Source organism: Xenopus tropicalis, chromosome 2 (assembly GCF_000004195.4).
Source record: "Xenopus tropicalis strain Nigerian chromosome 2, UCB_Xtro_10.0, whole genome shotgun sequence".
Taxonomy (NCBI): Eukaryota; Metazoa; Chordata; class Amphibia; order Anura; family Pipidae; genus Xenopus; species Xenopus tropicalis.
In genome coordinates, this window is record NC_030678.2 from 113734128 (window position 1) to 113748275 (window position 14148).

Below are 14148 nucleotides of genomic sequence, written 5' to 3' on the forward strand. Positions count from 1 at the left end.
GCAAAATGATATGCAGAATGTACTGGTCTCACTGGTGGAGGTTCTAATCTTGTTCCAGCAAGGTGTCTATCGAACACCATACCAGTCTATTTTCTGTATAGTGAATCTGCATTGTATAGAGGCAACTCTTTAAAGGAACTGTTCAGTAAACAAATGAAATGGAGTGATTGGATAGGCTGTGCAAAATAAAAATGTTTTCAATATAGTTAACCAAAAATGTAATCTATAAAGGCAGGGGTGATTGGATGTCTAACATAATAGCCTGAACTCAACTTCCTCATTTGCAGCTCTCTAAGCTGTTAGCAGTTAGTAACAAAAAAAAAATATGTTCAGCACAAGCCATACTCTTCAAGTTGAAAAGGGGTGTATACTGTCCCTTTAGCAACCAACAATAACCTGTCAGCCTGGCCAATGCCACTATACTGTAGGAATCTCTACTTCTTTTTACTACAGTCTGGCTTAAATCTGGATTTGCAGAATTGTTACATTAGTTAAGAAGTCAATGTTATAATAACTGTGAGCTTAAGGAAATGTCAGAGGCCTCTCTCTTGATATGCAACACCTCAAACAACAGGGTTTTAGGGACTATAATAACATATAATGTATAAACAAACATAGCTTTAAGTACCCAAAGTTCTACCAGTTTGGGCAGACTGATGGGTACTTCTCTGGAGGAGGGAAGGTGTCTGTAATAGGCTTGTATGCTGTTCCTAGTTATCTTGTATTTATAGTATATCTTTTTTTTCATGTGAGTGATTCAGTGATATGCGTTACAGAATATAAAGAGATACATTATTCAGCTGGTGTTATTTGCAGGCTATCTCGCCTGCCAGTGACTGCCTATCCACCCCTCCCCAAAGCTGTCCCTTAGATTCAAATTGCAAGAGGAAAACCCACCCAAACCTCTTAAAAGTGAATGCTCCCCTGGATTGGCTGGTCAAAGATTGCCTACATGCAACAGTGGGTTGCACCAACAAACTATTAAACTCATAGTGACCCGGTTACTGCTGTACAACACCTTTTTATTTTCAAACACCTTTTTTTGTTTTTAACATCTTTTTTTTGCAATAAAAGGTTAATTTCAGTATAAATTATATTGAGTTCAAGATAGCCCACAAACTCTGAAATTTTCTTTTAGTTTTATTATTTGTGATTAGACATGTGTATAGGTGATTTATAATCTGGCATTTTCTATCTGCACATTTCTTGTTACACGTTTACACCTGGTAAATATTTAATAACAGTGGATTTAATATAAATTCTACTCAAGCTCATACTGGCACCAATGTTATCATTTACATTTGGTGTTTTAAAAAGCCATGCATTATTTACAATTCTTTGGCAAGGAAGCAAGTGGAGGGCATAAGGGCGGGGGTTGAATCAAACTGCTCAGTACATGTAGGTTTTATTTTAAATTCAATCCACATTCAACCCTACATTTTTAGAGTCTATTTTGCTTTCTTATTTACTTTTTCTCTTTATACACATTTTTTGCCCAAAGTATCTTAAGACTCTATCTAAAATTACATGTCCTTAGTTAAAACACTGAGTTCCAAACTATCTCTGGAAGCAATGTAATAACAATAACTATTTGTAGATTGGGTTTGTTTTTATGGGTGCTCAGTGGCTAATTTTTGTACAAAGACATGCCTTAGTTGGAATGGTGTAAATGTCATTGGCATTGTTCATTGGAACAGTATAAACTTGTCCTCTGGAGTGATACATGTAATTCTACCATCTGGCAATCTGATGGCAAAAGCTGGACCTGGCAGATCCCAGAACCCGACCTGCCTGAATGCATAGCGACGGTAAAGCTGAGTGGGGAAAGAACAATGGTATGAGACTGTTTTCCATGGTTTGGGTTAGGGTTTTTTGTTCTATTACAAGCAAACCTTAAAGGAGAAGGAAAGGCTAGTAAAGAGTTAATCTCAAGCTGCAGGCATACCTTCAGTTGTCTCAATAGTGCCCTTAAGTCTCCCCATATTTCACCTGTTCAGATGATCAGAAGCCAGACAGGAAGAAAAATGCTGAGCTGTGTAAAGAAAGTTCCCATAATGCCTCACTCCTGCACAGACACCCAGACCAAGTGAACATGCTCAGTTAGTTAGACTATGAGTCAGCTTCCTGCTGATTGGCTCAGATCCACATTCCTAAGGGGGGGAATGAGTTCTTAGCATTCTTGAAGGAGGGGGGAGCAGGAGAGAGCAGAGAGCAAAGAGCTGCGTGTCTCTGGGACAGGAATTACAGACACAAGAAATCTTTTTTCAGAGAAGTCAGTGCAGCATTTCTGTGAGTGCTTATGGCTGTATTTACATAGACCTTTCTGATAAAGCTTACTTAGTTTTTACCTTTCTTTCTCCTTTAATACTACAGCAAACACTTTGTGGGAACACTTTAGGAATGGATCTCTTGACTGGCCTGTACAAAGTAATTTACCTCAACTAGAAGAAACTTGTAGGGTGAATTAGAATGCTAACTGGGAGCCAGGCCTGATCCCCATCATCAGTGCCAAACCTTACTAATGCTCTTGTGGATGAATCAAAACATATTCCACCAATGATCCCATGAAAATCTAGCAGAAAATCTTCCCAGAACAGTAGAGTCTTTAAATACCCTTCTTTTGGTAACAGTCAGATGTCTGGATACTTGCAATAGAGTGCTGCCTGCATTATCCATGATGGGTGATGACAGGCACATTTCTCCTACCCCTTACATATTCTGGGGTCATTCAGATGCACGAGTTAGGGAGCGGGATGTGCAGGCAGCAATGGGGACCTGTCCTTAATAAACAATAGACAGAGAAAGAGACCCTCTAATGCTTATATCTCACTGCTAAGTTTCTGAATATGAATGCAATACAGTACAACACAGATTAGCAGTGAAATAAGCAAACATTTAATGATTCTAATTAATTACAAAAAATCAAAGAGCAAAACATAATAACTATATCAAACGACATAAAGGTCCATCCCAATTCCACATAGTCCCCATACACCATCCTCCTTACGTTTTTTGCACCACTGGGTGCTTCATCAGAGAAGGTGAATATTGTAATGCATAATTAACGCGTAATTAATTAGAACCATTAAATATTTGCTTATTACACTGCAAAGGCTGATGGCAGACGAGACGTAGGGCGGATATTTTCGGCAAGCGGAAAATCGCTTGCTGAAAATACCGGCCTATGCCTCCTACATGTGCCTGCACACGTATGAAAGGAATACGCTGGGGTGCAGGCACATGTAGCCAAAATACCCATAAAAATGTGAGACTTTGCATTCTCTCGCATTTTTATGCGTATTTTGGCTACATGTAGGAGGCGTAGGGCGGTATTTTCAGCAAGCGCTTTTCCGATTGCCGAAAATATCCGCCCTATGCCTCGTCTGCCATCAGCCTTATCTGTACTGATAAGTGAATCTGTCCTGTTTCACTAAAAAATTTGCAAAACGCCGAAAATGTTGCATGAGTCATTTTTTTGATGCGTGCAATCATTTTTTAATACGCATGTCAAAAAATGGCGCACACGTCATTTTCTTGATGTGTGCAACAATTTTTTGTCATGCAGCAAATTTTTCCATTGGGAAACAATCTGCCAATGCCGAAATGTGGAAATTCACCGCAAATCCATGCCTGGTGAAAAATTTCACTCATCACTGCTAATCTGTGTTGTACTGACCTGTCCTTAATGCCTGCCTATGGTGTCTATAAGGACAGTGAATACCTGTGCCTTGGGATGCTGTGCTCTGATCTTTGAGAAGCAGAGTGTAGCCTTCCCTAGGCTGCAAGTAATCATTAGATCAGCACTATGGGCTACACTCTTATGACCGTTAGCTCTCTAACACTTGCATCCCAGGGATCTGTAAATGACCCCTAGTTATTATCCTTGACATATTACAATCATTTGATCCATTTGTGACTTAACTTCCTTGACTGGCAAAAACAGAAAATTAAATATACAGTAAATAAAGTAAATGATATAAACTGTTCTTTACAGTAAACTCATAAAAACTGTATTGCAGAACACTGTTACTGCACGTTCACCTGCATATACTCAAGTTGGCAGTTGGTGGAAGCAGTAAGGAAAAAAAAATGGAAAAAGACTGAGCTAAGGAAATTGCTGACCCAGGGGTAAGAATAGAGATTAAACCAGATTATTCTATTCAGTATTCAAGGCCTCCACCTCTAGTGCTGCAAGGCTGGCAGAAAGCTCAGGTGGCTCTGATTTTGAAGAAAAGAGTAAAAAAAGAAATGAACCTGGGAGTTCTAGACCCATGAGTTTAGCTTCAATATGAGGGAAATGTCTGAAAGTTTAATAAGGGTTAGTATTCAGAATGATATTGTTTATAAAAATTCATAAGATTTCAGGAGAAAATATCATATATTAATTTCTGTGAGTAAGAAAGAATAAATGTATATTAAGTACAGTACAGTAAATGTAAATGTTATAAATGTATTAATAAGGTATAAACCCATATGAACAACACATTTCTAGCAGTTGATTTTTAGAATTATTATTTTCAGAAGAAGATTTGCAAAGGACATTAAAGCACAAAGACTCAGATTCACTGGTGGGTGGGGGCAATTTGTTAACCTGGACCCTTGTGCTCTCTTCTGTACAGAAAAACCCAAACATCCACTGTACTTTCCATCTTAGCACCCCACCTTTTTTATTCTTTTTTCCTGGGATGCTGGAGTACTGCATAGTTTATTGTGAATGCACTGTGCTAGAGCAGTGTGAGACAACATGGGAAAACTTCACATGTAGCGGAGCAAGGTATCACTGCCACTAAGGTATCACTGAGATTTCTTAACGTGACAAATGTTATCACAAATTTCAATCCAATTTTTGGTTTTAACATCAACCCTGTGTACCTTTGCACAATATCAACATTTTTTTTTGTCTTTTGTATAACCATGTTATCAGCTAAGGGAGGCCAGACCCAATGTTATGAACAAAGGGAGGTCTGACCTCAGTATACCTGTACCCTAAACATCTGAAATCCTCTGCACATTAACTGAATGACAGGAAAGCTATGTACCATAGAGTCCATTTTAAGCAGATACATCTAATTTTTTTCAATCATTTTTTGTTTCTCTTTCTACTCCTCGTACTTGTTCTCAACTAGGCTAGCTTAAATCCATATTGATGGCACAACAATCCTATTGGGTTTATTTAATATTCTTAGTACCTAAGTACTTAAGTTATGGTGATACAAATTATTGAAAAATATTTATATGGAAAACCCCAGGTCCCAAGCATTCTAGGTAGAGATCCCACACTTCTATTAAGAAGCTGAAAGAAGTGCAAAAAAAAGGTAAAAAAGAAGAAGGAAGCATTTGGTTCATGGTTCATGGCATATGGCCATTTGATGATGATTAAACCCCTTTCCAACTTTGTCTGCCTCTCATAGTGCTCTTTAATACTCATTAGGTGAAGTTATAAGTGGGCCAGTGGGAATTTGTATATGATGAGCATGTATATGATGAGTATTTGATGAGTCTGTGACAGTTAAAAAGCAAGAAGGCACCCATAAACATATGTCTTTAACAGGGGGAACTCTTTTAGCTAATACATTTATATCAGTGAATGAGCTGGATAAAATAATTAGAGCTCTAGCCTGCAGCAACAGGAAAGAGTGTCAGTAAGTTTCTTTGTATAAGTTAGATAAGTTGCATACAGTAAGGGGCTGATTTACTAAGACACGATTTAGAATCCGAATTGGAAAAATTCCGATTGGAAACGAACATTTTGCGATTTTTTCGTATTTTTTGCGATTTTGTTCGGCGTCTTTACGATTTTTGCGTAAAAACGTGAGTTTTTCGGCATCTTTACGATTTTTGCGTAAAAACGCGAGTTTTTCGGCGTCTTTACGATTTTTGCGTAAAAACGCGAGTTCTTCGTAGCCATTACGAAAGTTGAGCAAAGTTGCAATTTTTTCGTAGCGTTAACACTTGCGCGCAAAGTCGCGCCTTTTTCGTAGCGTTAAAACTTAAAAGGCGCGACGTTTCGCGCAAGTTTTAACGCTACGAAAAAATCGCGACTTTGCGCAACTTTCAGAATGGCTACGAAAAACCCGCGTTTTACGCAAAAATCGTAAAGATGCCGAAAAACTCGCGTTTTTACGCAAAAATCGTAAAGACGCCGAAAAACTCGCGTTTTTACGCAAAAATCGTAAAGACGCCGAAAAAAATCGCAAAAAATACGAAAAAGATCGCAAAATTATCGATCATTACGAAAAAAACGCAATCGGACGCATTCGGCCCGTTCGTGGGTTAGTAAATGTGCCCCTAAGTGTGTGTATCTGGATCATTATTTGCTCATGTGTTATTAGTATAAACATGAGTCTAAGGAGCAGACTTGTGAGATTGATGGAAAAAAGCTATAATTGTAAAAAAGGATAACTTTTGTTGCAAATATTTGAGAATTTCAGTACCAGCTCACAAGTCAAAACCAGGCAAGTTCTCTGTGTAGCAGGGACCTCCTTCCTCATGTATGTCTTAACATCTGATGCTTTTTTTATATGTGTAACTGTGAATATTTATATTTATAAATGCACTTTATAAATTATATGTTATTTATACATATTGTAACCCTGCCTGATAGATCAAGCTTTGCCAAGCTCTTTAAATATATTCTACAGGTGCTTGCTAATTCCATTTTTTCCAGGCAAGTAACATATGTATAATTAAATGGTACTACAAAGATTCTTCTTGGCATGGGAAAGTATAATAAAGTATTGAATGATTTCCCCAGAAGCAGAAAGAAAGAAAGCACTCACCTGTAGCAAACACAACATTCTTTGATACCAGCTTATGATCCATTATGGAAAATTGTGGAAGTTCAATCCTTTCTACACCAGTGACAGCATTATCCCCTCCTAGCCAGTAAAATTCAATGTCGTCTGTTGTGTAACCATCTAGAACAAAAAAAAAATCAGCATAAGATACCCACCATAAAATACCAACTATGCAAGGAATTTGTAGCCACAGTTAGAAAAAGGACCAGTTCAAACAAATTTTAATGTGTATATGAGTAATCATTATGAACAATTCTATTTTTAAACTGGTTTTACCAATTAATGACTAGCGATGAGCAAATTTCCGCATTTCACCATTGGCGAGTTGTTTCGCAAAACTTCTGTGAAAATTTGCAGCAGAAAAATTTGTTGCACGTCTGAAAAAGTCACAGTTGCATTAATTTGTTTTTTTTTAAGGAGCTTATACTATCAAGAGAGAAGAGATCCATATAGACTAAACAAAATACCTAGTCAAATAAACCTTATAATATTATTTACTATATAAATATCAAATACAATATATGAATTTATCAGAACTCTAATGTCCTGTATATGAAAAGCACTTTTTATAGCACCTCACTGTTATTCAATTATTTGTAAATATAAAAGGATAACTACACCACCCCCAAGTATAAAAGCCCCCTTAACTGGCCTGCATCGACCCCACCCTCTCTTCCTTCTCGCATAGTCTATAACTTTAAAAACTGTCCCTATAGAAGAACCCAACCTAAAAGAGCAGACCAGTGCAGCCATCTTTAGTTCAATAGAAAATGCTTCAGGTCTCACCGCCGAAACAGACCCTGCTTGAGCATGTGCAGTTGGGGGTAGCCGGAAATCAGCTTCAACTGTGCATGCTCAAGCATTTTCTATTGAACTAAAGATGGCTTCTCTGGATTGGAGTTGTTTTTTTCATGATTTAAGCAGCTTGAGTTTTTTCAGAAATAAGCACACATTCGAGATTTTTGAGTTTTTTTCAAATTTAAACACGAATACAAATTTTGATAAAGCTGCCTCCAAGGGACCTGATTATTGAAATTCGACATTGCATATTATCTGAGAAAGCAAAGTCATATATTTTTTTTTCATTTGGGTTTCTGCAAATTGAATTGAATAAAAAAAACTGAGATTTACTGATAAAAATCTCAAAAATTCAAATGAAAAAATTTGAACAATCACATTATTTCCTCAATTTTTACAAATTAGAATGCTTAAAAATGTAAATTTGTAAAATGAATGAAACAATGTGACATTTTGCAACTGAGTTTATTTTGTAAATTAATGCAATTGAGTTAAAAGGAACAGTAACACCAAAAAATTAAAGTGTATAAAAGTAACTAAAATATAATGTGCTGCTGCCCTGCACTGGTAAAAGTTGTGTGTTTACTTCAGAAAGTCTACTATAATTTATATAAATAAGCTGCTATGTAGCCATGGTGGCAGCCATTCAAAGGAGAAAAGGCACAGGCACATAGCAGATAACAGATAAAACACTATTGTATTCTACAGAACTTATCTGTTATCTGCTATGTAACCTGTGCCTTTTCTCCTTTTTTCCAGCTTGAATGGCTTCCTCCGTGGCTACACAGCAGCTTATTATATAAATTATAGTAGTGTTACTGTAGCAAACACACCAGTTTTACCAGTGCAGGGCAACAGTGCATTATATTTTTATTACTTTAAAGCTCTTTCATTTTTTGGTGTTACTGTTCCTTTAAAATCTCTACGCCAACTGAATCTGATTTCTTAACAACTGAATTTCCTGTTTGGGTTAATTGTTGAGAGAGATATTAATATAGCTCTTTTTTGTGTTTTGTTTTTTCCCCTCTTACAGAAGTACTGTATGTTTACAAAAATAAATGAATCGCTTTAGGCTAATGCCACACGTTGCTGAAAAATGCTAGCCGAAATTACGCTCCATATGCTCCTACCTGTGCCTGCACCTGAATAAATTGAATACGCTCGGGTGCAGGCATGTGCAGCCAATATCCGCATAAAAACGCGAGAAAATGCAAAGTCTTGCATTTTTAGGCAGATTTTGGCTACACGTGCCTGTACCCGAGCGTATTCCATTCATTCAGGTGCAGGTACATGTAAGAGGCGTAGGGCGGTATTTTCGGCAAGCGCTTTTTCCTGCTTGCCTAAAATATCCGCCCTACGCCTCGTCTGGTATTAGCCTAAGACACAAGCAAGATTGCCATCTATACCCTGTTTTCTTCCAACGATTCACCTGAACACAATCTTCACTCATTAATAAATAAGCCCCCAAGATATCACTCCTTGGACCTCATTGTTTGTTTATGGAACTTATATATTTTGGAAATTAACACTAACAAACTGAAAGAACATCCACCTCCCTATATTTTTAGAATTGTATGTATAAAAATCAATCTCACATTCAGGTCCATTATAAACTCGTATTTGCAATAACACCCACAGCAGTCAGTTTTATTTAATGCATACTTAGTGCTGATATTTGTTTTTCTATAGATTTTGAAACCTTGCATTTATCAGCCTCAAGCCAATTAATGATAAACTAATGATAAAAAAGTTGCAAGGTACAAGGTAAATTTCTCCCACAAACACATTTTATATTATTCCTCATACTGACTGACCTTATTTATGGCCTTATTAACTATCACCCATACACCAGCAATCCCAGTAAGTTATTTTGTGTATATACAGACAAATATAGAGATCCTGAGCAAAGGCAATAAGTGGCATTAATTGTAGGTGAAATGTACCTATAAGGAAATGACCCGAGGTGAAAACACTAATTTCCATTTGAAAGGGCTCCACTAATCATAATTAGCCCTTTAGCCTTATTTCTGTCTAAGCACAAATACGGTAATTGTTTTCCAAAATGTAGTTTTAACCCATTCAATTCTAAGGGTTTTCAGACCCCAGTACTTTTTGTTTTTTTGTATGTTTGTTTTTTAAATGTCCAAATACACAATTTACTTAGGTTTTTGAGTAGATGTATTTTATTACAAGATACATATAGAATAACATTTTTCTCAGACATTTAGGGGCTGATTTACTAAGACACGAATTCCAACCGAATTGGAAAAATTCCGATTGGAAAACAAACATTTTGCGACTTTTTCGTATTTTTTGCGATTTTTTCGGCGACTTTACGACTTTTCGGAAATTATTGCGACTTTTTCGTTACCAATACGATTTGCGCGTAAAGCATTAAAACTTGCGCGAAAAGTCGCGCCTTTTCCGTAGCGTTAAAACTTAAAAGGTGCGATGTTTTACGCAAGTTTTAACGCTACGAAAAAAATTGCGACTTTTCGTGCAAGTTTTAACGCTACGAAAAAATCGCCAGATTTTGCACAACTTTCGGAATGGCTACGAAAAACTCGCGTTTTTTCGCGCAAATCGTATTGGTAACGAAAAAGTCACGACAATTTTCCGAAAAAATCGCAAAATACCGATCATTACGAAAAAAACGCAATCGGACGCATTCGGCCCGTTCGTGGGTTAGTAAATGTGCCCCATAGTACAGATAAAGGTTCTGTTGTCCAGAAAGCTCCTAAAACTAGCAAATCAGCAATCACAGTGTATTGCTTAAGGTGGTAGTAACCATTAGGCTGAAGACGCACAGACTAGACAATGCTGATCATTTACTGATCATTGTCTCTACGTGTGTTTTAGCAGAGGCAATTCTTAGTATATCCTATTGCAGGGTATTTTCTGAAGTTTACACAAGTAGCTGCTACTACTGTAAGTAGCTTCATGTGTCTTTGCCCTTAAGTTAAATTTTAGTAAAGAATGTCCTGTTCTTAGGAACATTTTTTTCGAGTTGATGACTTATTTTTTCTTCCAATTCTGCCACTTTCTGGCTTCCAAGTGAGTATACTTAATTCGGACAGCCAATCTATTGTTTTTATTAAATTACATTACATAATGTAATTGGGCACATTTGGTAGTGACCAATTTACTTTATTTCTAAACTGTGTTTTTCAAACTATCCTTCCTTTGATCCTTTTGCACAGGGGTCTTTTCTTTCTTAATTTCTGAAGCTTTCTGTCCTGTAATATATTTTATTTTATGTATTTAGTAAAAAGTATGTTTTGAGTTTTTGCACTTAGGTATTAGCCTCCAGGTGGAAAGGTGCAATTTAGCTGCCTTTTTTGTTGGATCTCTCGATTAATTTTGATTACAGAATTGATCATCTGCACATCTTCAGTAATCAATATTCCTGACCTTCTCTACTTTTAAAGTATAAGTAATATACCTAAAACACCATTGCTAAAAACACAATAAATAGGACTTATGTTGAGATTACATTGTGCCTATTATTTTAATGAATGTGGTTGTGATAGCTTGGGAAATTAATTGTTTTATAAATTTCAGAAAGTAAATGCCATTGGTTTTTCTGCAAAGGTTTTTTTATTATTTATTCTGCAAATTGTTGGAGATTTCTTTGCAAAATTTACTGCACAGTGAATAGCCTGCTAGCTGCTGCTAGGAATATTTTCTATATACTAGTGCCCCATAAGGCACAGAAGGGCTGCTTTGAATCTATCTGATGCTATCTGATGCCTGTGGGGCTATTGTATAGCCATGTGTTTCATTTTGTTACTCTACATAAAAGTCAATCAAAGATATTTTTGTATAAAAAAAAAGCTATATTTGATAGAATAATATCCCTTTATAAGAATTGGTTATCTACTAAGTGCATGCATGCACTGTCCCGCATAGCTCAATGGCAACTAGACATAAGCTCTTTTCTACTGAGGCCATGTTTTTGCTGCAAGGCAATTCCTAGGTTCACTTGGGGTAAGGATGTAACAATGTTTACTCTACAGCAAAATAAGTGTGGCAGAGACATCAGTGATGGCTTCATTATACTCATTATGCTGTGCTACAAGGCTCTACTGCAGCAACACTGCACAAACCATGGGAAAGCAGGGGCATCTACTGGCTTCTAAATGAAGCAGCAGACTTTGCAGTATCTATAGGTGTACATCATTTACTTGTTGTCCTAGATGCATTTAAAAGAATTATTTGTTGTTCAGCACCATTTTTATGATGTAGTTCTCATTTCTGATGCCTGTGTTTAGAACTGTGCTTAGTGAGCTACACATTTTACAATTTTGAGTTAGTAGTTTGAAGAACTCTCTTTTGTTAAATATGGTACGGTGTAATGCTGAAGATGAAAAGACAAAATAAAAAGCTGTTTGGGCTGTATATGCAAGAAATGTTTTGAATAACATAAACAGACATGCAGAACATCCAAACCAAAGTAATAACAGAATACTGCATCTTTGCCAATGCTCTACAAGGTCAAGAACTCCGGGGCATATTTTAAAATAGAAAAAAACTGTTTCCATTGAGTTTTAAATGGACAGTAAATTGAAAACAGAATAAATTCTTTTATACAAGAACATGCTGCAACTAGCACACAGTCTATGCAGGCTAAGATTTTCGTATATCTGGAGTCATGCCTATAACTTTCCCACAATAAACCATGTAACTTGTAGCCAATCTATAGATTTAAATAAACGATGTTGAATGAAGACTACAGCTACTCCTCCAACTCAAATGATGTAGGAATTCAGCAGTGTAAATGTGGGTATATGTTTGATTGTCAATAGCAATATTTTAATATTGTCATGCATTTGAAAAAAGTCTAGCAGGAAAGACATGTAATATACACTTTTTTTTGAACAGGAAGGGAATGGATTTACAGAGTAAGCTTGCCAAATATAATTGCAAGTTGGGCCAGGGAGCAACATTTTGAAGCTATTTTGAGCCTTTTTAAGCTCTGCTGTTCCAAGTAAAGAAGAATTCTGCTCTCTCCGTTCTTTTTTTAGTTCAGCTGGGAATCCTGCAATTTAAGCTTCCTTAGCTTGTTCTTTTCATTCAACCGATGCTGAACATTCTGATTAAATCACAGTTAAAGCATCAGCTATCAACATCTAGAGGGCAGTGCAACTTATCCTTTCTTGTAGTGAACGCTATGGGCCCTTGAGTTGCTGCTGAACTATAGTTCCAAGATTACACGGATAGCCTTTAATAATTACAGCAGTGTTTAGATGCTGGAGGATTCAGGTAGTTTAATAACACCAGGGTTTTTTATTTATGGAAGAAATATATCTCTACAATAACTTTAATATTTTTGCACTTTCATCTACAAACAAATAGGTCATTCACCATCAAATAAGTTTCAGTATGATCAAGACCAGTGGCTGCTGCCTTACTTTTTTAGTTCAAGCCCCTCTTGGAGGTCTAACTGATGTTCAGGGACACCCTTAGTTTATTAAAAGTTAGAATTAGACTGCATCTGAATGCAATCAAAAATCACAAAAAAGATTAAATGTTTTGTTCTTAGGTTTGGGCCCACTTACCCAAGCAACTAGACAATGGTTTGGAAATTAGTATGAACAATGAATAGGATATGACATCTACAGAAGGATAAGCTTTAAAAATTAATAGCAACAATAAAAATGTAGCCTCAGAGAGAATCGGTTATGTGGATGCCAGGGGCAATGACCCCGACAACCAGATTGCATTTTAAATTTATCTTAGAAGCAGAATAAGAAAATGAAGGGTTTAACTCATTCCACTATGCTCTAGTCAAAGGGCATACTGGTACAGGTATGGGGTTAAACAAAATGGGGGTTTTTGGATCGTCATAACTTAAGTCTGCTAAAAAAAATTATTTAAACATTAAATCACACCCAATAAAATTGTTTTGCCTTAAATACGGATTAACCCTAGCTTATTTGGGATCAAGTACAATGTACTGTTTCATTATTACAAAGAAAAATCAAGTAATGTAGTTTCTGGGAGATGGCTTTCACGTAATTCGTTACTTTCTGGATAACAGATCCCATACCTGTACCTGCAGACAGTGTTTTATGCATATCATTCATAGCTTATTTACTATATTGGTGGTGATAGTTGAAATAGCTGTTTTACACAATTCAAGTTTTTTGTGGTGAATTATTTTCTTGAATTTTCGATTTTAGCACTTGAAAAAAACCTTAAAAACATGAATTTATACATGGTAGGTAAAACCTTGTGAGCTTTTGTAGAACTGTATGGGAAATGTTTGAATTTTCTAACAAAAATTGAGACTTTGCATGAAGAAATAGAAGAATGCACAATTCATGCCAATGCATCGCAACTTCTGGACAGATTGAAAAAACAAATGCAACACCTCAAGCTAACTATGTCCCACAGAGACCTTCTTTAGGGTTACTGCTAAAAAATGTAACATTGCGGACCACATCAACCGCCACTGCAGTAATTGTTCAGTTACTATAAAATTGGCAGCCGCATATCTTTTTGGCAGGTAATTGGTTTGGCCCATGCATGTTCCAATAAGCTCCAGCCTCAG

At 36.5% G+C, this 14148-nt stretch overlaps 1 protein-coding gene across 1 annotated transcript in view; it reads right to left on the reverse strand.

Moving 5' to 3' along the window:
* gabrb3 (gamma-aminobutyric acid (GABA) A receptor, beta 3) overlaps positions 1-14148 on the reverse strand; it is a 106099-nt gene that overhangs the window by 15839 nt on the left and 76112 nt on the right. Inside the window, 1 exon segment of the mRNA NM_001102694.1 lies at positions 6780-6917. Within this exon segment, the coding sequence (NP_001096164.1) occupies positions 6780-6917 (138 nt within the window).